Source organism: Akebia trifoliata, unplaced genomic scaffold (assembly GCF_017979445.1).
Source record: "Akebia trifoliata isolate Shusen 1 unplaced genomic scaffold, ASM1797944v1 Contig00135_ERROPOS630964, whole genome shotgun sequence".
In the NCBI taxonomy this organism is placed as follows: domain Eukaryota; kingdom Viridiplantae; phylum Streptophyta; class Magnoliopsida; order Ranunculales; family Lardizabalaceae; genus Akebia; species Akebia trifoliata.
Window position 1 is genome coordinate 213,181 of NW_028236851.1, and position 25,296 is coordinate 238,476.

At 34.7% G+C, this 25,296-nt stretch overlaps 1 protein-coding gene across 1 annotated transcript; it reads right to left on the minus strand.

Annotated features, from left to right (window-relative positions):
• Window positions 1-6,505: 6,505 nt before the first annotated feature.
• Window positions 6,506-24,298, minus strand: LOC147381915 (GTP 3',8-cyclase-like). Its single transcript, XM_086429790.1, has 7 exons — window positions 24,085-24,298; window positions 23,923-23,990; window positions 22,510-23,139; window positions 21,419-21,586; window positions 21,101-21,292; window positions 13,085-13,153; window positions 6,506-6,794 (listed from the first exon to the last, which is right to left on the minus strand). Exons 2-7 carry the CDS (start codon window positions 23,986-23,988, stop codon window positions 6,612-6,614), a joined length of 1,308 nt encoding a protein of 435 aa, XP_086285916.1. The 5' UTR covers window positions 23,989-23,990; window positions 24,085-24,298; the 3' UTR covers window positions 6,506-6,611.
• Window positions 24,299-25,296: the final 998 nt, after the last annotated feature.

Genomic DNA, 25,296 nt, shown 5'->3' on the forward strand with positions numbered 1-25,296 from the left:
TTTAATGAGGATGATCTCCTCATCATAGAGATTATCCTCACCAAAAATCAGTCAGTTTTGAAACTTCTAACCCCATCAAAGGTGGTTTACAAAAATCAGACGATTCATGATGTTTCAATTTGTAAACTAGGGTTAGAAGTTTTGAAATGAGCTGAATTTTGGGGAAGATGATCATTTCATCATAGAGATCATCCTCACAAAAAATCAGCCAATTCCGAAACTTCTAACCTATGTTTTGAAAAATGTTTGGCACAATGTTTAGCTCTCAATGTTTAGCTCTCTTTAGGGCCTCTAAACGTGGCCCATATATATATATATATATATATGGGTAGCATTCAACGGCTAACTTTTTGGCAAAACATTTTTCAAAACATGAGTTAGAAGTTTTGGAATGGGCTGATTTTTGGTGATGATGATCTCCTTACCGTAGAGATGATCCTCACCAAAAATCAGCCCATTCCAAAACTTCTAACTCATGTTTTGAAAAAATGTTTTGCCAAAAAGTTAACCATTGAACGGGACCCTATTTATATATATAGGGAATGTTAACGTCGAAGACCTCATGGGCATCAATATTCTCCAACACATTTTTTTCAATAATAAGGGTATATTAGTCTTTTTACATAATAAATATTTATTTATGTAATTAACACTTGTCTCTTTCATAATAAATGCTAAGAGCATTTAATCTTTATAATTAAATGTCTTATTGCAATAAATGATTTGACAATCAATGCAAACAAACATTTATTGTTTAAAATACCAACATAATCATGTTTATTTTCACCAAAAGACAAAATAAATAGGATTATTATTGGAAAAATAAAGTGTTGGAGACTTTAACATTCTCTTATATATATATGGTTAGGATCCATTGACTTCTGAAAATAACTCATGAAAAAAAACACATGATCCCAACCCTTTAAACACAAAATCCAATAATTAAGATTTATGAGTATCTTGATAACATAAATCTCAAATATACTTATCCCAAAGATAAATCTCAACCATTGGATTTTGCATTTAAAGGGTTGGGCTCATGTGTTTCTTTCCTAAGTCATTCTTAGGAGTCAAGGGATCCTGACTTATATATATATGGGTCCCGTTCAACAACAAACATTTTGGCAAAACATTTTTCAAAATATGGGTTAGAGGTTTTGGAATGGGCTGATTTTTGGTGAGACTGATCTCTACGGTGAGATCATCCTCACCAAAAATCAGCTCATTCCAAAACTTCTAGCCCCAGTTTACAAGTTGAAAAATCGTGGACCGTCAATTTTTTGTAAACCATTTTTGATGGGGTTAGAAGTTTTGGAATGGGCTGATTTTTGGTGATGATGATCTCCTCACCGTAGAGATCATCCTCACCAAAAATCAGCCCATTCCAAAACCTCTAACCCATGTTTTGAAAAATGTTTTGCCAAAATGTTTGTTGCTGAAAATTTCCCATATATATATATATATATGGGAGGCGTTCAGCGCTTTCTATTTTATCAGTCGTTTTAACAAAAGAAACTCAACCGTCGGATATAGATGAATTGGACGGTCAAGATTGCATCTGCGTTAAGTTATAGACTTATGGGCTTTTTACTACGCCATCCCTCAATTTTACATTATTTAGTACCACCTCCCTGGCACAATCACTGAAAAAGAACAGAGAGTTCGTCTGTTCTCTCTAAACCCTCGAACCTCTCTCTCTCTCTCTCGCTTGCTCCGCTGAAACCCTCTCTCTCTCTCTCGCTCACTCTGCTGAAACCCTGAGAAAGAAGCGAAACTGGGGCTTAGACCCATATCTCAGTTGGTTTGACACATTGCAAAGCAACCTTGACGTTGTGAGTCCAAATCCAACTTACCATCACCAAATTAAAAAAAAAATTTTAAAAAAATTTTGAAAAACAGAAGTGAAACCACATAGGTAACGAGAAATGGGATTTTGTGTTGTGAATTTGAGAGGCCTATTTACTATTTCTATTGTCGTCGCCTGGACAAACAAAAGAACTTGGAAGAGATTATCTTAAAAAAAGAAAGCTTAAAACTCAATTGATCATTCCACCTTGAGTTCTGATGGCGGCACTTGATGAACAATCAGAGATTCGACACAAGTTCGAGGGTTTAGAGAGAACAGACGAACTCTTTGTTCTTTTTCAGTAATTGTGCTAGGGAGGTGGCACTAAATAATGTAAAATTGAGGGATGGCGCTGTAAAAAGCCCATAAGTCTATAACTTAACGCAGATGCAATCTTGACCGTCCAATTCATCTATATTCGACGGTTGAGTTTCTTTTGTTAAAACGACTGATAAAATAGAAGGCACTGAACGCCTCCCTATATATATAGAGAGAGAGAGAGGTCTCGTTCAACAAACAACATAAGGAAGCCAACACATTTGTCCTATATAAGTTAGAAATTTCACAATGGGCCAATTTTTTTTTTCTTTGTGAGGATGATCTCTATGGTGAGGAGATCATCCTCACAAAAAATCAGCCTAATTTGAAACTTGTAACTCCATCAAAAGTGGTTTAGAATTGTAGACCGTTGATCTTTTACCATCAATTTATAAATCATTTTTGATGAAGTTCGAAGTCTCGGATTGGGCTAACTTTTTGTGAAGGGGATCTCCTCACTGTAGAGATCATCCTCACAAAAATCAGCCAAATTCAAAACTTTTAAGCCATATAGGAAAATTTTTGTCTCCCAACGTTTTCATCGAACGCTACCTATATATTTAACATAAAATGTTTGAAATGCCTTTTTGTTCAACCTTTGACAAAATACGAGAAAAAAAAAAAACCTACTGTCTTCTAACTTATAAGGTTAAAATGCGTACCTTTTTCTATCTCCTTCAACCAACAAACCTCAAGAACAATATCAGGATTTAGGGGATGTTGAAGGCCTTCAATAGATTTTAGGGAAGAAAAATAAGGTAATTGCCAAGATGTTGAAGACAAGTTTTGAAGAGGTTATCTTAAAGGTTGAGACAATGGGTCTTGGAGGGCATCATTAGTCTTGTTATGTAAGACTAGAAGCCAAGAGGTGTCTCACTAGCCATAAGCTTGAAAATATAGTCAAAATTTTATCGAAACCCGAAGGTCTAAGACTAGGTTGTAATGACTATGTGAAAGTGCCTTGACCCGTGGGATGCGGATCCGCTTTTGGCACCCTTTGGGTGCAATGGAGTCGTCACCTAGTCATAGGTCTTGGAACCAACATGACCTCAAATTAGATTTGATCGGTTTGCAATACAGGTAGTAGGCAAGGAGTCAGGTTACAAAAATCGAAAAGTGAGAGGCACCAAACTCACCCAACTCAAAGTCGCTCTCTACTATGATCCATGGACGTTCAACCTAATTTAACTACAGTCAATGTGCTAAGATTAGAGGTAACATAGTCCCATCATCATTGTTTCATGCCTGAATCCCAACCAATCAATGTCCAAATCAATAAATTTAGGCTATTCTTGCCCCGACTTTGCAAATCGAACCAATCTAATGAATAACTATGGAAACCTCACCACTTTTTGCAAACCACAAGTTATGAAATCTATAGGGAAAGATACAAAATCATGTAATGTATGTGAGAAGATCCCGACTCATAAGGCCAAGGAAAGAAATCAGATGGGAGTCGAAGAGGAAACCAAAAGGATGACTTAGCTAGTAAATGAACCCAAATGCATTGTCATAATCACAAGCACACACTCACCCTCTTTAGAAAGTCATGTGAGGATATTTGATAATCTTGTAGAATCTTTCGTAGATTAGAAACATGCCAAAATAGTTACAACCCATGTGGCAAAAAGACAAGTCCAAATCGCACCGAAATAGGAAAGTGTGGTCAACAAGAAAATAGTCAATAACATAGAAATCCGCATTAGAAAGGAAGAACAAAGAAAATCTATAACTAGGACAACCAATACGAACTGAAGTACACAATTTTTTACAAACTTATATTATTATTCTATCGAATTGATTACTGAATTGAGTATTGGAGTATACCAATAGAAAATTGATAGAATATCCTGAAGAAGTTACTCAAAGACAAGGGAGAAGATTCCCAAGAATAAATCCCCCATAACTTTAGCATTGTCTGTGAGAACCTTCTCCCCTCAAATTTTTTGACGAAGTACCTTCACAAGCAACTTTGAGACCAAAAAAATGTCGAGAAGGAGAGGTAGACCATCACGTTCAGAGTCTACAACAGCAACATCTACAGGACCCAAGTAGGGGAACAACAAATGGAGGTCCCCTACCAATAGAGAATCAACCGCCACCCCACTGATAGAGATTCAACTGCTTCTACAGTAGTGGGATGCGATGAGAATGGAGGTAGAAGATGAAAAAGGGAACAAAAGGAGTTGATCGAAAAACTCTTGCAAGAAAATTGAGCACATCAACAAGTTGAGGAAACTATAAAAGAAGCCCTGTGGGGGGGTTTTTTTTTTTAACATTCTACCTTGTCTTTGAGTAACTTTTTGAGAATACTCCATCAATTTCTTATGGATATACTTCAATGCTCAAGTTAGTAACCAATTCGACAAAATAACAACATAATTTTGCAAAAAAATGTGTATCTTAGTTTTCGATATTGATCCTCTTATTTATAGATTATAAATTTTCTTTGTTATTCCCTTCTAATCCGGACTTTATGTCATTGACAGTTTCCTTGTTGATTACACTTCTAAATTTTGGTGAGATTTGGACTTATCTCTTTGTCACATGGGCTATAACCGTTTTAGCACTTTTTTGCTTACTAAAGATTCTTGAATTCCCCTGACAACTTTCTAAAGAGGGTAAATGTGTACTCAGGATGATGATAGTATATTCAGATTCATTTACATGCCAAGTGAAACCCTTTTGTTTCTTCCCTACTTCCTACATGGTTTCTCTTTGGCCTTATGCCAAGAATGCTTCATAAGATTCTCATCCCTATTTTCTTACAAATTAATCATTAATTAACAAATCTACACCAATGAGCCGTTCTCTTTACCCAATGTCTCCAAGGCCATTTATGAAGAAGAAGGATGTATTCAACAACTTCGCTTTTCTTATCACACATATATATACTTTTGCTAAGTCTTCGCTTTTCTAACCATATGACACCTCTATACTTTTTAAATTACACAAGCTTCCAATTAACCAGACAAATCTTCTGCCAGCCTTTTCTATTTATGTTTTTAATTGGTACTAGCCTTTTCAATCCCATTAGAAATCCACTAGAAGTTTTCCAATTCAAATAGCAACTTAGTCAGGAATGTTAAAAGAGTAACATTTAGAAATAGTCACGTGAATGCCCTTTTCTCAAAGTATAGATATTGATCTATGGTTCAGTTTTAAACTTGGTGCTTAACAAAGGTAAACTGTTCAGTAAAACAAGCTAGAAGGAAGTCCCCTTTCGAGATTGTCTAGGGTAGGATCAAACTTTAAAATCTCATTTCAATCAAGAGAAAAATCGAGATGGTCTCGAGCAAAGCATTCTAAAACATTTCAAGACAATCTGAAACATTGATGTTTCGGGATCAATACTTGTTTGAGTCTTGGCAAAAACTGAAATGCTTCACTATAACATTCCAAATTGGAACGGAACATTGAAGTTTGAACCATAGGTAGGATCCCTACAAGGTGCCAGCCAAAGATATGGAGAGCGAGACTTACAAAGTTGAATCTTTTTCTGAAAGCTTTTTATAGGAATGACGCAATCAAATCTTTCAAGGTGATTGAGAGATGATTTACATAAAGAGAGGTCCCATGAGAGATGAAGGAAACAACCAACCAGGTAGAACTCTAAAAGCTTGATATATCTCCAGTGCTCAATACCTCTAATCTATATATTTATATGGGTAGTGATGATCAAATCAAAGCAACTTGACAACTATCTTGCACGAAACAAGATGAAGGAAACACCACCAAACAGTGCTTACTAATAAAAAAAATGAAACCCTATCTCTAAAAAGACATTTAAGTTATAAAAAAATTGGAGACTCACAGAATTTATACGTTGGAGATATTGAGTTTTGTCCAACAGAACTTTGGAGAGCAGTCATTTTTAACCATTGTTTTGCTATTTTGTAGTTCAAACAGTTCCTGCTTATTTCATAGGGAGACAAACTAGACGAACAAGGATTTCAGTTTCCAACTTATTATGAAACAAAAGAACCTGTGAAACAAACACAACCAAACACAACCAAGAGGACAAGCTAAGAAACTTGGGAGGAAACCAACTAAATGGATAAAGAAAGATAGGTTTTTCCTTAGTTTTTTACAACCTCAATATGTCATTTTGACCTTCCTGTTGGCATTTTATTATCTCATGCTTGAGTCCTTAAAACATGCTTCACATTTTCATTACTGGGAAATCCTCTTAAAGAGCAAGACACATCAAATTACCAAACCATGTATGTTAGGTAGCCTTTGAGTGTCGTGAAGGTAGTTAGCTACAAAGATTTACACCAATTCTTGATGCATCTACTCGTGAATTGGCACACTCCACAATGAAGTCAAAATAATTGACTAGGCAAATAATATTAATTACAATGTTAGTTTCATCTCAAACATAGCAAAGCACATCAAAATGATTTTAGTTTTGACAAAAATCCAATGAAAAAAGTATATAATTTTTCTATTCTACCAGGATGAAATAAGAAGGAATCAACATATTTGATATCAAATAGATTGATAGAAGCAATAGAAAGGAACAAAGAAAAACGGCATACCAAGCCTCAGCCACCATATGTATCATAGGTCTATTTGCCGTCTTTGCAATGTCAAACATGCCAGCATGAGCAGCTTTCTTCCTCTTCACCTAAAACAAGAAGAACTACTTAAGAGATCAAATCATCTATAAATCACATATTCACATGATCATCAATCTTATTGGGCTATTATAGTACGTTTTATGGTCATTCAACCTAAAATAACTGTTAAGCATCCAAAGTGTTACCATACACCGTTCGGGTTTTCACTTTAATGACGTAAACCCCTTGATCTTAGTCTTTTCTTATGCACTAATAAAAATGACGCAAATGCCCTCCTATTCAACCTCTAACCTAAACTTTTGATTCTTCTTCTTAAAAACCAACCTTTTTCAAGTTCTTCAAATCTAGGATAAATTATTTATTTATTTTCTTTAAATAAGTTATATAAACACATTTAACTCTTCTAAATTTTAAAAAATCAGATCATTACATTCTACCCTCATTTTAAAAAAATAGTCCACTAAATTTATGAACATATTTTTGAAATAAATATGAATACGTTTCCTGGATTTTTATTTTCTCATACCCAAGTGGATTCCTTAGCAGTACAATATTGCCAATAAACCTTTATCACAGATATCGGTCTAGATCTGAGAACTTGTTTTTTATTGTCTAGAATTTGAACTGGTTGCTCGACATAAGTTAAATCTTCCTTTAACTGCATTTGCTCGTACTCCAATATATGAGAAGGATCTAGCTCATATCATTTGAGCATTGATACACGGAATACTTTGTGAACACCTGACAATTGAGTTGGAAGAGCTAACTTGGATTCTACTTCTCCAATTCTATCTAAAATTTAGAATGAACCTATATATCTTGGAGCATTCCCTTCATCTCAAATCGCGTTACTCCTTTTATCGGAGAAACTTTTAAGAATACACGATCTCCAACTTGAAATTTCAACAGTCGTCTCCCATGCAATCTTACAATCTCCTTAATGTCTATCTAAGGAGTAAGTAGCTATGATAACTAAAAAGTGAACCGACTTAATAAGCGGATCAATAATTATCCAGATAATATCATAATCATTTCTTGTCCTAAACAATCCTAACATAAATTCCACTGTCACTTTGGACTTGAACAACTCGAAAAAATTATATACAAAAACCTACCACATGTCAAAGACAAATATTCAAAGTGGTTCCAAATGAATCAGAAAATATTGAGGAATAAAGAACTATTTCAAGAGTTAGGAATTTTGAACTAGAACATGTAAAACTCTCTTCATTGGTCCGAAAAGAAGATATACAGACCCCGGACATGTAAACAAAAAAATAGACCCTGCTGAGGTCTCTAGTAAATATGGCGAATTTTTAATGGTGGAGTTGAAATGAGAAGAAAGCGTAGGAGACAATTTTGCAATATTAAAAGAACTAGAAGAAGAAGAAGAAAATCTATAGAACATTGGTACATGAAATACATTGTGAACAACTGACAACTAAGGTGGAAGAGCTAACTTGCAAGTTACTTTTGGTAAGTTTGGGGGTCCAACTCAAAATCAATAGGCAAGGAGTGGAGAGGCCCAGGAGGTTATAAGGAGAGAGACAAGGCAATGAGTGTCCAACGTGGGAATAAACAACTTTTCCCTTATCTAATTCTCGAATAGACCAATACAATTTGAAGCTAACTTACCCTTCTTCCCAAATTGCATGACCTCTTCTTCCTTCTTTTTTTTTTAACTCAAATGTCAGTTGCATCCTCCAATTAGTTAAAATGCTCGAGTCTGCTCTAACTATACTCTAAATCCCAATCACAAACTATTATTAACCATCACTCCCAAATTATTAATAAGCTATTATTCTTGTACTCTTGCGACTCAAAGCATCAACAACAAAGGATACTAGTTAATAAATTTATAATCTTTAACCAAAAAAAATTCCTATACCTTCTTTTTTCATTTTCAATGCCTTCTAAGAAAAAGATATTTCAGACATCTATGCCTAGTAAAAATTTCAAGCTTCTCACCATACAAGAAGTGTCTCCAAATTTTTAAAGCAAAGACTACTGCAGCTAACTCCTAATTATGGATGGAATAATTCTTTTCGTAGTTCTTCAACTACCTTGTAGTATGAGTGACTACTTTTCCCAGTTGCATTAAGATACACCCCAAACCCATATGAGAAGTATCAGTATAAATCACCAAACCTCTACTACTAGAAGGAATAATTATAATAAGGCCGATGTGAAACAAGTTCTCAACCCTTGAAAACTTCATTCACATCCATCAATCCACAAAAACATAACTTCTTCCGAGTTAATTGAGTCAATGGAGCTATAAGTCTGGGGACATTAATATCCAGCTAATTTTAGAAAACTCCTAATCTTTGATATAGTTGAAGAACGTTCTTATCTGAGTGTTGCTTCAACCATTACAAGACGTAGTGATACTCATTTAAAGACATACCCCTAAAATTTCACTTCCTAAAGCAAAATTTACACTTCCTCAATTTCCAAATAAATGATTGTGTCTCCAAACTTGAAGAGCTAATCTCAAATAGTCTTCATAAAATTCTTAACTTGAAAAAATAAATCAAATATTGTCAATAAAACCACAACAATTTGATCCTACTAATCCTAGTATAGCTGAAAAATTCTATTTATTAATTCCATAAATGCAGCGAAACATTTGTTAATCTAAACGACATTAACCAAAAACTAATAGTGTCCACAACAAGTTCTTAACGAAAACTTGAGAATATACTCATCCCATACTCTAAGCTGATGATAACCTGACCTCAAGGTAATTTTTTTTTAAAACACTGGACTTTTCTCACTAATCAAATAAATCACCAATCCTAGACAAAGAATACTAATTCTTTATTGTTACCTTATTCAACAATTGACAATCGATACACAACCTCATTGTCCCATCTTTTCTCGTAACAAACAATATTGAAGCACCTCAAGGCGAAACACTGGATTATTAAAACCTTTATCAAATTAATCCTAAAATTGCTCTTTAGTTATTTAAGCCAGACAAGTGTCATCTGAAGTGGTGCTCTAGATGTTGGACTAATTTCCGGAATCAACTTAATGGTAAACTCAATTTCCTTATGTGGAAGTAATCCAAACAACTCTTCTAAAGACATATCAACGCACTCACGAACAACCAGGATATCCTTTAGCAATATTTTCTCCTTTGGTGCCTTAATAACACATATTAAGTATCACTTGCATCTTCTCTTAAGCAACAACTCTGCTCATAAATACTTGGTCATTTGGAGAGAATAATTTACTTTAGAACATATACACTAAAACACCATCCTATCCAGCATCTAAATAGTTACTATCTTTCTAAAACAATCAACACTAAAACAATTTACATTTAGTCAATTCATGCCTAAAATAACATCAAAGTCCTGCATGTCTAGCAAAATAAAGTCTATCACCAATTTTTGACTATCAACCCATATAATACTAACACTATATACCAAATCAGTCAACACAGTATCACCTACTATTGTGGCTATTGACAGTGTATGATCTAATTCATAAACTTCTACTTCAAGATAATTAGCAAAACATGGAGAAACAATAAAATGCGTAGAGCCAGGATCTATAAACATTCTTGCTAACTGATGAAAAATATAAAGAGTACGTTTTGTCATTGCTTTGGATGTACTTGCATGTGTTGCTTTCTTATCATTGAATAGTCTCTTCTACCGTGATTTGACTGATCACATTGAAATAAACTCCCATCATAATGCACAGTTTTTTTCCATGGTTTCAACCACAATGCAAACATTTACTTACTTCATTCCGCATTCAAGTTACTGATTTATCCTAAAATATTGATCTTTTAATTACTGGTTCTTGTCATTCTTTATTTCTATAAGTAGGGGCTACTTCCTTTATTAATGAATGATAACATCACTCAATTTAGTTCCCACCATGTTTTATATGGATCTTCTTCTTCTAGTTATTCTAATTCCAACTCCAATACTAAAATCTCACGGTATTTACTAGTAACCTCTTCAAGGTTTGTTTTTCTTTCTACATAATCAGGATTTATATATCTTCTTTTTGGAACAATGAGGGGGGTTCTAAAAGGTTCATTTGATATTTTTGTAATTAGAACTTTCTATATATCGTTCCTTATAAAGATAGAATAACCGAAATCTTCATCTTCTTATTCTTTGAATTCATCTTCCTTATGTTTGGCTAGAGGAGGTTAATTAAGTCCTACTAGTTCTATATTCCTTCATATGTTCTATATTCCTTCAAAATTCTTAACTTTTGAAATAGTTCTATATTCCTTCATATTTTCTTATTCATTTTGAACCACTTTGAATACTTATCTTTGAAATGTGGTAGGTTTTCATATACAACTTTTTCGAGTTATCAAAGTCCAGAGTCACAATGGATTTTGAATGAAGATTGTCTAGGACAAGAAATGGTTATGAAATTATCTAGATGATAGTTGATCCGCTTACCAAGTCCGTTCACTTTCTAGTTACAAAGGCTACTTACTCCTTAAGATCAATTGGCAAGATTATACATTAAAAAAATTGTAAGACTAATGAGATTCTAAAACTATTGCATTCGATCGTGAATATAAGTGAAAATGAATATAAAGAGATTTTCAATGATCATGAATCATTAGTGTATCGTCAGATTTCTATATTAATATCATGGTTTCTTTTCATGACGTTCTTCTTTTCAATATCATTGAAAAAGTTTACATAAATGTGATTTGAAGGTAATCAATATTTACATTATTGGTTTCATTGTTTATGTTAAAAATGTATTCCTCGTAACTTTCTTGAAATTGTGTTTTGAAGTAACCAACCTCTGATTTCTACTTAAAACCATATGCATAAGTTAGATTTACTTGTTGGGCTTTCCCCAAAGCTCAACCTTCCCTCATACCCCTTGAAGAGTAAGTTGAGAATATGAGTATCAATGAGTTGATTCCACATATACCTAGAACCAGAATCTAAATAAATCTCAGTTCTGATTCTTATTGATTTCGATTTCGGGCATGAGATCCTTGGACCCATAACCGACCCTACAAATAATCGATACCCATCAAATACCATTGGGATAGATAATTTTTTTTTTTAATGAGCGAAAATTATGAGAATCAATGAAATAGACAATTATTTTACAGATGTAACAATTTAACTTGTAACTCCTTAATTGAAAGTTAAGAACAACAATAAATTCTTCAAGCAAATCAAACTTTTGAGAATAAAATCATACAAAATTATAGTATGAACCATTCGTCATTGAAATTGTATAAAAATATGAAAAATGAATGGAAGTTCATGTAGAGAAAATGTAAAAAGTAAAGAATTCACATTTTCTTTATATTCTAATCTTACTTCAACTATATTTACTTCAAGATATTTCTTCGTAAGCATTTAATTAGACTACTAGTTTTATTATAATGTTATAAATTTATTAGGTACCAGAAGGATACCCGATTCTTATTGGGTCCTTAAGATAGCTACCCAGAACCAAACCTGAGAATGATCGGATCCATATTGGTAGACCCAAAACCAACTAATCAATTTTGGGTACATCGGGTAATTGGGTACCCATTGACACCCTTAGTTGAGATTGTAGGACCAGAAAGACATTTGATTTTTGGTAGGACAGATGTTCTTTTGGTGTAAGTACTTGTGTAACTTGCATATAAGTTGTAAAAAGTCAACTATGATTAGGATCATGCAATTGGAACTAGATGTTAATGTGACTTTGGTTACTTTGAAGTTGTAATTTTGATTGTGATTATTGAAGAGCTAAAAAAACGTGGTAATTACAAGTAAGAAAAAAAATTAAGTACAGAAATAACGAGGAAACTCTATCGAATTTTCTAATAATTAATACACTATTTAAGGAGTTGTCAAAGGTCACTCCTTGTGATCTAAAAATTTAAGATAATCAGAATTCCAAATATTGGGACGTGACATCATCTCCTTTTTCATTTTTTCGTCATCATTGTCTTCTTCTTTTTCCACCGATTGCATTCCATATGTATGACTACGACAACAACGGAAGGCATCCATACATATGACTGCGGCAACAAGGGAATGTGATTGCAATTGACAGCAATGTCAAGAGAATAGGAGTCAAAAAGGATGTTGTGGATTGAAGGAGATCGCAAAGACTACTTCCGTGAGGTGCAACTAGTAGGGTCAAGCTAAACATTTAAAAAACATAAGAAAATAGGTATTCTTTTCAGGTTGGGGTACAAGACCGATAACTTGAGATCAGCAAGTTGTCGTTTCCTAGATTGACGTATCATTAAGAACAAGAATAAAACAAATTAAAGATAAGATGAATTTTTTTCTTTAAACTAAAAACATCATGAGAAATTCGTTACGCATACCGCTGCTCCAATTATTTCTTTCAGCCCCTGATCATCAACACCACGACGAATGGGATCTCTTAAGCTAACCTGTAATAGTAACATTTATATGTCAGAAATAAACTCTAACGAGAACCAATGTTATCAAATAGCATATGCAATGTGCATATGCGAAATCGTATATGGCATATGCGGTAGCATATTGCACAAACTATTTTCTAATTTCAAAAAAATAAATAAAAATAAGAAAAAAATGTTTTAAAAAGTCAGAAAAATATTAGAAAATAAAAACAAACCTAAAACAATACATTTGGATAGCTTTCATTTCCAAAATTGAATAAAATTGATTATGTTTAGTCATTTAGTAACAAGAATAAAAGAAGTCAAATAGTCAAATAGACAATGATGTATAAAATTTTCCATGATAGAAATGTGGCTTTACTTCAATTATCAAGTTCTAGTTTTGGAAACTTAAAATGGACTTCACTTTAATAGTTTAATCACAAGATAATATGATCTTATATTAGAATGCATAAACTCAATATTTTGAAAAATATATGTAAAAATAGGATTTAAAGAGAATACATGTGAATTAAAGAGTAAAAGAAATAGCTTAGAATGATGCAAAAATAGGGTATTTGTAGGAGAAGATAGATTTAAAAAAAAGTTAAATTTAATGCTCCAATAATCAAATTTTTAACCATTGGAGTAATATGCCATCGCATACGTTTGTATGCCACGGCATAATGTTTCAGAATCATGTGCGATCGCATTTGACAACACTGATGAGAACCAAAAGGCAAAGGCATTTTATATGATCAATGACTTAGGTAACTCCATCCTCCAGAGCTCAAATACCTACTTTCATTAGCATGTTTACGTATCTGATAAGCTTACTCTCACCTTGGCCCAATATTCTAGGGAATTAAGAAGAGTCCCATGGAAAAACCTACTTCCATTAGCATGTTTACGCATCTGATATTCTTACTCTCACCTTGTCTAGATATTCTACGGAATTAGGAAGAATCCCGTGGAATTTCCACCAAATGAAATAGTTTACAATGGGATGGCTCTAGGGACAGTTGTCATTTCTTCATTTTGGCTCAATTTCAGTAGATAAGCTGGGGCTTGGTAGGAACCTTATGTGAAATTAAACAATAAAAGCATGGGTACCGAAATTAACCAAAGTATTTCAACTGTAAATGTGTCCCATTAAGCATATCATGAGGCAGTAAATGACAAGTTGGCAACAGCCCACAACTGACAATCAAATCAATCGTTCAAATGGAATCTGGAATTTGGGGGGAAAAAACCAAGGAATGGTTGATCTATCCTTGTTGATGTTACATATTATTGCACTCCACACCCAAGGATCCAGCTAGTATAGGAAAGAGCATATTATAAACCAATTGAGGTGTAGGAGGAAAGATACACTTAACCAAATCTTTTCCCCTAACAGAAACACAATCTAATTAGATGAAATTGAACCATATGGTTTAACAGTACCATTAGAGTCCTCTTAACATCATGGTGTTAGGTCTTGGACGATAGCAAGTTGGATGTGACCAGCAAAACCATGATTCACATGGTATTGTGAATTAACTAATAGGATCATCCACAGATAATACCTTTATGTTTCATTAAGAATGTAAAGAATCCCCCCATTTTCATTGAAATTTGCATCAAGGGATCCTTTACTCATTGTTGTACTCGAGCCATAGGACACGTCTCTAGACTAGAATCTTAAGAACCCCTTATCTCAACCTTTCACGTATGAAAATATAGGTTTCAAACTCAGAAAAATGTTCATCCTCTATAACTTTTCTTGATTACTAAAACATAGATTAGCATCATTTCTTGTTTGATCAAGAGTGGATGGGAAGGAGGTGATTTCAACATAAACAGGTTTTGTCACCAGAAGAACGGTAGAACTAGAATAACCATAAGCATGAAAAAAAGTCTGCAAAGTTTGAAAGTAGGAATGCTTGATTGACTTTTCTCTATTACGTGCTTTCTATACATGGTCTAATAATCAAAAGACACCCATTTATGCAGACTTAATAGATTTTTTGCTTTATGTTTCTTTGGAGGCTTTATATTCTGATTTCAGCCTAATGGCCCTTCCTTGGCCTACCATAGAAGAAACCCCTCGGTTACAGTATTTCTATTCCAGAAAGAATCAGTATTGAATAAAAGAGGGTCAGGTGGAGGTGATAAATCATTTTTCTTGTTTGTATATAGTTCCTACCACTTTTAGATCCACGCTAGATAGACTTGAGTATGTTAGTTCCATATTTTGTCAATACCGGGACGTAAGTTTTGTGTCAGATCGGTTTGCATTGGAAGACGCATGAGACTTAGGTAAAACCGCTCAACTTCAAGCACATCAACAAAAAGCTCCAAATGCGTGTGCACAAAACTTAAAAAGTAATGAGACCACCTAGACCATTCCCCAACCCTTAGATGATTGTTAGGTCGACCCATATTGGTTAGGAAAACTTATTCCCCAACCCATTCATTCATCAGAACTTTTGAGAGCTAAAAATGGCTTGTCGAAAGTCATAATGGTCATAAAGGGTATTTTGGTCATTTGACCACCCTTAGACCATGTCCCATACCTTGGTGAGAGTTTGGGGAGCCTATATAGGTAACATCTATTAAAATCCCAAAGCGTTTAATCACCGGACTTCCTAAAAGTTCAATCTGGCCCGAAATGGCACAAAGGGTATTCTGATAATTTTACCACCCTTAGGTCATGGTCCACCCCTTGGTGAAAGTTTGGAGATCTTATATTAATAATATCTACAAAATACTTGAATGTTTTGATCATCAGAGCTTCCGGGAGCTCAAAATGGCATTTTCGTAACTGTTATTGGACCCGAAATGACACTCACCAAGGCCACTAGCGGCAAGCTGCCTAGTTCCAACGGTGGCCATCTGGCTCACAATGCCACCAGCAAAACCCTCTAACGGTTACATTTTTTACCATTGAGCCTCTGGTGCCACCGATAGCTTTCGAAAAAACCCTTAAATGTGTATAAAACTCATTCTTGAGTTCATTCGTGGGTTGGATCAATTGCAAAAGAACTTATGCTCTCCCCTCTCTACACTTTGAGAGAATTTTCAACCTCTCATTTGATCCCACTCCCACCATCAAACCTCACCTTGCATACACATTGATACATTCATGGAGCAAAGAGCAAAAAAGAGAAGATGGAAGGAGTGATCACAAAGAGCCAACGAACTCGAAAGCTTGATTGGAAGATTCAACCATCGAGACGTACTTGTGAGCTGAAGGACTCAAAGAATTCAAGATCGCCATTGGCAAACCTTAAGTGTTGAGTGAGTCCTTGTGATTTTGTTTTTATTTCAAAATCTATGTCTGTGGTTACTTGGTTCAACCCTCAAAAATCAAGCTCTTGTTAGAATCGATGACTCTTGACAAAAGTAGAGGTTCGTAAATTTCCGAGGAACAAAATTCACAAATTTTGAGATGATGTGTTTCTCTCGATATTAAGGTTTTAGAATTTAACCTATGTATAAAAATTCTTTGTACGGTTCGAGGTGAACCATAAACCTCATTGATTAGTGAACACCAAGACCTTTGTAAAGGTGACCTTGGAAGTGAATGTATGCACGTTGCTGAACCACCATAAATTGCTTGTCTCGTGTTTGTGAAAATGCCTCTATCAATTTACACTTAGATGAATGCATGCCATAAATGAATATTATGCTATGTATGACATGCCATCAATGTTTAGATTTTAAGTGACCATCAATTGCATCCCAAACTAGAGACATGTTGTGAGAATGGATATAGGCACATCGCCAAACCATCATAAGTCTTATATCTCGTGATTGTTTTATGATTCCACAATTTACACTTGAATGCTTTGAATGTCATGAGATGTCATGAATGCCAAATAGGTAAATTTTATATGAATGAGTCATTGAATGACATGACAAAATAAATGTTCAAATTCTAAATGTATTTTCATTAAATGCAACTTAGAGACATAAGCGCAAAATCGAGGATAGGTGAATGACTTAAAACAAACAGTCACATTATTAATCTAAGTTAAAATTGGATAATCGAAAGAAATTTTTAATTATCTTATTCACCCCCCCCCCACCCCCTCTAGGACTAGACATGGTACAAAGCCAAGAATTTTCAGAGTACGACAACATTCGTTCCTCTCAGAATGAGAAATTGGAGAAACAGACTACCAGGAGGTGAGGGTGAAGAAGGTGATAAGGGAGATGAAGAGAAAAAAGATCCTAAGTTTCAATAGCTTTGAATTGGCTCTTTATACTTCTTTTATAGTAAATAATAAGAACAAACTTTACGAGCGTGGTAAAAGAGTCTTTATATTCGTTTGGCAGGTAGTGTTTATAAGATTCAACCCAAGGTTCTAACTTCAAGGATAAAAGAGGTTTGGGGTAATTATTTCCTCCATTCAAGGTGTCTTTCTTAAAGAGAAAGGTATTGGATGGGTTCTACTAGCCAAGAGTATATAAACTCAACGGTTATGGCAGGTGATCCATGGAACCCTTGCATAGTAGACATTGAGAAGCATATACAACCTTGTGGCTTTTTGGATTACGTATTTGCAAGATCGGCCTTTGAATTGATAAGAGGAAGTGAATATAAAATTGCATTTATTTGGCTTCCTTCTCAATGTTAACCATTAGCTCTCCATCTGGTGTCTTCAAGAGTTCGACAAGTTTGATACGAGAAGATCATCCATTCTTGTTCTTCATTTTAGCGGAGGTCTAAGTCATTTTATTATCAAAGCGATAGAAAAAGGGTGATAGAAGGCTTTAGTTTTCCTTAAAGGACCAAGTATTTCTCACCTCTAGTCTACTAATAAAATCATTTTCATGAAGGCTTCAATTAGTCAAATAAGGCATTTGAGTGTGTGCTTAAATGTTTTGAGGTGGCATCAAATCTTCATGTTAATCTATTAAAAACTAAATCTTTGGTGTGGAGGAAGTGGCTAACTTGGAGTTGATAGTAAAGAATTCGGGTTGCAAAAAGGGGAATATTCCGACTTCATATTTGGATCTACTCTTGGAAACACCTTATAAGTAAAAGATGATTTGGGATCCAATGATAATAAAGGTGGGAAGATCACACTAATTAGAAGTAGGGGTGTAACTTGTACGAGTGGATTGAACTAGATGCCAACCCAAGCAACTCAGACATCAGACATTCAACTCAAGCCCGAAGCCAAACCCAACCTTGGCCTTATGATACTTAGCCCAAGCCCAATTATAAGTGAACATAGTTTGACCCAAGTTCGAGCCAGTTGGTTTGGGTCATTAGAGTTGTTTCAGATTTAGAGAAATAATGCCCAAAACATAGAAATAGACCAAAAAAAATTATGATGAAGTGAAAAAAGGAAAGAAGGTGAGAAAGAGAAAATGGGAAGAGGGGCCATAAGAGAAAGGAAAGAAGATAAATGACACAAATAAGAGAGATGGAAAAGGAGACCGAAAAGAGGATGAAGAGGAAAAAATTGATCATTTTGACCAAAGAAATAAGGAACAAATATTGATAAACCGGGAAAATAAGTTCCCCCTAACTCTTTTCTCATTGCTTATAATGATGCATGTGAATTTGAGGTTGAACTTGTGTTAATCTATTATCCAAAATCCCAGACTAAGCCCGACCTAGTTTCTAATCGACCCAAACTCAGGCCCAACCCGAACTTCAAAACATCATGCCTAAGCACGGAACAAGGTAGATTAGTCCCATTGAGGCCTGCCCAAGATGGACTCCTAATTAAAAGTGCATCATCGAGCCTTGCATTTTATGAGTATGATGTTGCTTGTATGTATAGCATTGAAGGAGGAGAGGATCATCAAGGATTACTTATGGAAAGATAAGGAGGAAAATTATAGTAACATCTTGTATAACAAATACTAATTTGTACGCATAAGAAGAGGGAGGTCTTGTTTTGGGTTAGATATGTCAACTAGGCTCTGAAGAGGAATAGCTTTGAAAATTCAAAGTGGAATAAAAATTCATGTGGAAATGAATGGTTGGTAGTAGATATGCGAGCCAAATATGAGGAGATGGGATTGCAATATCCTTTTTTTTCATTTGGGTCATACATCTAGAAAAGGATCAAAAAAATCAACAGAAATTTTAAAAAATACATTTTGAATAGGTTTGGAGGTGAGTACGGCAAAAGAGTTAGATTTTGGAAAGAAGTATAATGTTGGAGATGAAGCATTCAAGAAAACTCTATTCTTTCTAGGTTTTGTCTGGAATGAAGGCCCTTGTGAAAGATTGTTAGGATATTGAAGGAGGCAGGAGCTTATGGAATGTGAGACTCTATAACAAACATCACCAATTGGATCGGAGGACTTGGCAAAACTCATGGGTATGTTTGAGAATATTATGGTGGCAAAAGAAGAAGATGGGTTTATCAAGTACATAAATTTGTGGACTTAGATCCATAGCTTAGTTGGTTAACACATTGAAAAGTAACTTTGAGGTTGTGGGCTCAAGTCCACCACCCACCAATTAAGAAAATAGAAAATAGAAAAAAGAAATGGACCCTAAAGGAGGTGTTACTATCAAAATCATTTTACTCCAAAATATTTTCTTTGGTCCAAAGTGGGTTTCCTGTTTCTTAACAAGGGTGCCTCTGTTATATCCAAGATGGCCTTCTTTATGTGGATTGCAGCTTTTGGTATGATCGTCAAGGTAAATCATCAGTAAGAGAGATTGATCCCAAAAAAGTGTTCCATGTGCCTTTTTTATAGATAATATTATGGATTCAATAGATCACTTCTCTATACATTGCAGATTTGTGAGGGGCGGGTTGTCTCCAGTCTTCGGTCTATCTTAGACTTTCTCAAGAAGTCTAATTGATTTGCTAAAAGGTTGGTACTGCATCTTTTAATCGAGGGGTTGGAGGTTATCAAGTTGTTCCCTTTTGTGGCATGACAGATAATGTGGAAGCTAAGGAATATGTGTATCTGAAATGAAAAGTCAAACTCCATTGAAGAGTTGATTCTCACAATCAAAGCTTTGGTGTTGTATTGCTCTTCTATTATTCCAATTTGCAAGAGCTCTATATTTCCCGTTGTGTTGGCCTTCTATTTCATTTTTAAGATGGTAGTAAAACCAGCTATGCTTTATGGAACAAAATGTTGGCCAGTCAAGAAGTATCATGTCAATAAATTGAATGTAGTAGAGATAAGGATATTGAGACAGATAACTGGAAAGACTAGGAAAGATAAAATTAGAAACGTATGCATTTGGAAAAATGTAAGAGTAGCTCCAATAAGCGATAAACTAATATCATTTGGGTATGTTCAATGAAGATTCATCACAAGCAAATTAAAAGAAATATTCAAGCTGATGGTCCTAAAAAGGCTAGAGGAAGACCCAAAAGAACATGGATGGAGATAGTGAAAGGAAATATGAACCAACATTTAATAATAGAAGCCTTGGCTCTAAACAAAGTGGAATGAAGGAACATGGTTCTTTTAGTTGGATAAGGCTTTGTTGTTTCCGTTGTTGTCTTCGTTGTTGTTGTTTTGTTGTTCATGTATTTAACTCACAAGGTAAATGGTAGGGGAGTGTCTTGCTCACTTCTGTCATCCCTCATGATCTGTCTTGTTTCCCTTCCAATATTAAGAGGGGGGGGGGGGGGGGGAATTGGCTCGCAGTTATATATTTGCATTATCAGAATACTCAAGAATGGGTATCTTGCCCATATCGGGAGGTTCAAACATGAAAGTCATGTATATGATGTTCCATGCAATACCAATGGAATGAAGTAATTGGGTGACACACCAGCCATTTAACCATGGAAATATATCGAGATAAGCATCAATATACCCAAACCTTAGTTGAAGTAATAATATTAGCAGTATAAGTAAAAAAGCTAACATCAAAACATGATAGTAAATATTTTTTCATTTCTTTTATCATAGTAAATTCAATATTGAACGAGAGTGAAAGATCATAACAAATGCAAGCATGGATGGATGGACGTAAAACAAGTGAAGATTTTATACCTCTGAGGGACCAAATAGGCATACTTTGAAGTTCCCATCAGCTAAAAGTCGCAATCTATTGCAACCAGCACAGAAATGCTCTGTCATTGATGTGATAAAAGATACGGTACCACAATACCCATCTATCCTGAAATTCTTGGCTGTATCTGTGGGGTGATCCTGAAGCCTATGTAAGCCTTGAAACTGTTGTGCCTGCTCAGTTATCACAAACACTTTAATCCAGACTATATATATATATATATATATATATATATATATATATATATATCTATGAAAGAATCTTTAAACACTGGATCATCTGTCAGGTTTCTACCTTACCACTCTATCCAACATTTCCGAATACGAAACAAGTTTCTTGACATTCCACACATTTCCATCAAAAGGCATGAACTCAATGAACCGAACATTGATCGGTTTGTCGCGTGTTAACTCCACAAAATCACAGATCTCATCGTCATTAAACCCACGCATTATAACACAGTTCACCTGACATAAAACACAAATAGCAAAGAATCTTCCATATTCACTTCATAGGAAAATTCAACCAAAATAATGATGATAACCATAGTAACAAAGTTTGAATTCAGTAATTATTTGGCGAGGTTTCAATTCAGTTAATTCGGATGAATTCATAAATATTTCGTCAAAAAATCGGGAAATATAAAACAATGTTTTTAGATTTCTTACCAAAATTCAAATTCTTGACTCCTCCATAAAACCCTTTCTTGTACTTGAGATTTGAATGTTGAAGAAAAAAAAAGAGTGCTGATTTTGTAACTAACATGACAGGGTAACTAAAAAACTGACTGACGTGGCGGCCGTAGATTTTTCCCTCGGGATACACAATGCACATCCCTATAAAATATGTGCAGTTGTGTATGCCGAGGGGGGAAATCTATGGTTCTTGCAGGGTACACATCAGTTGAGTTTTTGAGTTACCCAGTCAGGTTGAGTTACAAAATCATTACACAAAAAAAAATTGAGGTTGAAGTGTAAAAGTTTACCATATTTTGCAATCAATAGATAAGTCATCGACTAATTCGTCCACTCGCCGAATTATTCGGCTGGTCCCTTATTTGAAGAATTTTACAAACTTTTGGAAAAACTCAGAATTTTCTGATTATGATGGCAACAAACCAAAAAAATGTAAAGCATGATACATCCGTGGTTTAAAATATCGGAGTGTATCGGTAATACGTATCAGTAATGGCCAAAACTGATATGAAACATTGAATGTTCCGAGAATGCATCGGGTATGTATCGGTTTGTATCTAATAAATTGACCGAAACCGTATCGGTTTTTTCATTAATGGAAACATTCAATCGACACGAAATTTTAAACCATGAATACTTCATTGATCAAGATAGAATTCAAAGGACGGGAGGGGAATCTCAAAGAAGAAACGCACCTTAACAGGATCATACCCGAGGTTTATAGCAGCATTAATTGATTCCATAACCCTTCCATGCCCTTGACGCCTTGTCATGAATTCAAATTTTTCAGGAACTAATGTATCCAAGCTTATATTAACTGAATTCAGCCCACATTCCTTCAACTTGGGAAGCTTTCGGGCAAGAACAATTCCATTTGTAGTAATTGCCAATGTTTTCAACCCTTTCAAATTCGACAACCGTAAGCATATGTCTTCGATATCTTTCCTAATTGTTGGCTCCCCACCCGTCAGACGAATCTTACTCACTCCTGAGCTTACAAAGAGATTTGCCAAGCGAACAATCTCATTTTGTGACATAAGTAGAGGGCCAGGAGTAAGGTCCACACCCTCAGATGGCATACAGTACTTGCATCGGAGATTGCAACGCTCCGTCAATGAGATTCTCAAATAAGTGTGTAGCCTTCCAAACGAATCAACTAACATATCAGAAACTTGACCATCTTTCGGTGGATCTTCTGACAACTTCACACAAGAAGTTGTACGTGTATTTGACTTGGATTTGTCCAAATCTTCACTAATTAAAGCTTGGCCATTACCACTTTCAGAACTATTTTCGAAACTGGGTTTTAATCCACATGCACTAACCTGGTAATGCAGTTGAGATTTTGTTAGCTTGTTACAACCCAAGAGTAACAAGGATTCTGAATGCTAACTATAATGTGAAAGTTTTTAATTAAAAAAATGATCAAAAATCAATAAACTAGCAAAACTAACTCAACTTGATCAAGACTACATCAAGGCCAAATTCAGTGACCATTTCTTGTGAACAGTAACTGCAAAGTGTGAACAGTGCCATGTATGGTAATGGTATTTTTTTTCCGATTTGTGTCTTTTCATGTTGCTTATTTACTTATTTGTCTTTATGAGTTATGTAAGAACGTTATGGTCCATCAATATTCAGCTAATATAAATTGAAATTTTATATTAAAAATCATAAAAACTAAAAATTTGAATGAAAATTTATTTTGGACCTTAGTTGTCTGATTGAATAAAAAAATTTGAATAGTTAGCGATTAATTGTATCAAAATATAGATAGTTATGAAATTAAATTAATAATATGAATCACAATTATGCTCTTTAGAGATAGGACAGTACCCAACTTCGATTCCATCATAATCATTCAAAAAAAACCATGAAATTATAGAAAATTCAATCACAGTTATGTGATTAAATTGGCAATTAATTGTATCAAAATGTATGTAATTAAATTATGAATGAATCACAGTTATGATCTTTAGAGATAAAACAGTACCAACACTCATTCCATCATAATCATTTAAAAATAAATAAAAATCAATCATAACCAGTACATGAACAAAACCATACAATTTCATTAAAATTTCAAGAATTAAAATTTTCAAACTTACCGAAGAAAAATTCAATCTTCCAAGCCCTAATCTCCACACGAAAATATTCAATCCCTGCCGTTGCATCGCTGAAGCCCCAAAGAGTAATAAAAGATCAAAAATTATAAAAATGTACAATTATTGTGAAATCAAACCAATGTTAGGGATATTTAGCAGAATTACCTCTAAATCTAGAAGAAAACTCTCTTGTTATAATTAAGAGGATGAAAGAAAGATCAAAATGAATCTGGTTTTCTTCTCTATGTTTTGTTCTGATAAAGACCGCGAATGCGCCAGCTAAGCATGGGAGTGCCGCCTTCGAATCTTGACTATGGTAGACCGAGATGACTCGCCCCCCAATGTTTTCACAACGTCAGCCGAGTTGATCAAAACTCGACCGCCAACTGGGTTTTTCTTTTTTATCTTTTTTGTTTTTGGTACACCAAAGAATATCCTTACCTTTGGTGAGACTAATCGCGCTCGCTGGATATAGTCGTTTGTGCGCCTGTGCGAGGCCGAGGTGGGGAGGTGAAACTCGGATAGGAAATGGTCCTGCCTCGCCCCTATCAATTCAAGGGCGGGCCTGGTGGATCGGAAGTGAAGGTAAAGCAGCTGCTCAACGTCAAGCATCAAAGCAGCCTCCCTGTGCATCCTTCCATGGTTGGGGTTGAGGTTTTGGATTGAGGTGATTTTTTGCGATGATGGTCATTATGATGAGAATATCATCCTTACAAAAAAAATCAGCTCAATCAAAAACTTCTAAATCCATCAAAAGTGATTTACAAATTATTCAAAAAGTTAAGGATCCACATTCTAAATCACTTTTAATGGAGTTAGAAGTTTCAGATTGGACTGATTTTTTTTTTCAGATGATCTTCCCATTGTAGAGATCATTCTCACAAAAAATCAGCTTAATCCGAAGATTCTAACCCATATTTTAAAAATTTATTAATATTACCTTATTTTTTCATGTCCCTTGATCCTGACCCATATTTAAAAGTACGTATGATGATGGATATCCTTCCAGGTTTTGATATTCTAAGGCTTCCAAATTGGTTGCATGCTCCCTTGATTTTGGTCTTTTATGAGAGGCTAATAGAAAATTATCAAATTTCCATGTCTCCCATGTTTCTTTTTTCAAGAAAATCCGTACGTACTTGGCCCCACAGGCCACATATGCTCCCAAGAAGCCCATAAATAGAAGGGGGTCTAAAGGCTTCCAACAATTTAGCCTTGGAACTCTGCAAAAGTTTCAACTCATTCTTAATCCATTATTTCTTTCATTCTTGAAGACCAAAATGAGCTTAACTTCAAGAAGGGAATAAAGATAGGAGAGCAAAGAATTCTATCATCATTTTCTTATGTCATTCTCCTTATAATCATCTCTTTTTGTAA

Coding starts and splice junctions, on each gene's coding strand:
- LOC147381915 (XM_086429790.1), bottom strand. CDS start 23,988: ATGCAACGGCAGGGATTGAATATTTTCGTGTGGAGATTAGGGCTTGGA. Junction 21,587..22,509: donor TCGGGTATGATCCTGTTAAG/GTGCGTTTCTTC, acceptor GTTTTATGTCAG/GTGAACTGTGTTATAATGCG. Junction 13,154..21,100: donor GCCTATTTGGTCCCTCAGAG/GTATAAAATCTT, acceptor TTACTATTACAG/GTTAGCTTAAGAGATCCCAT.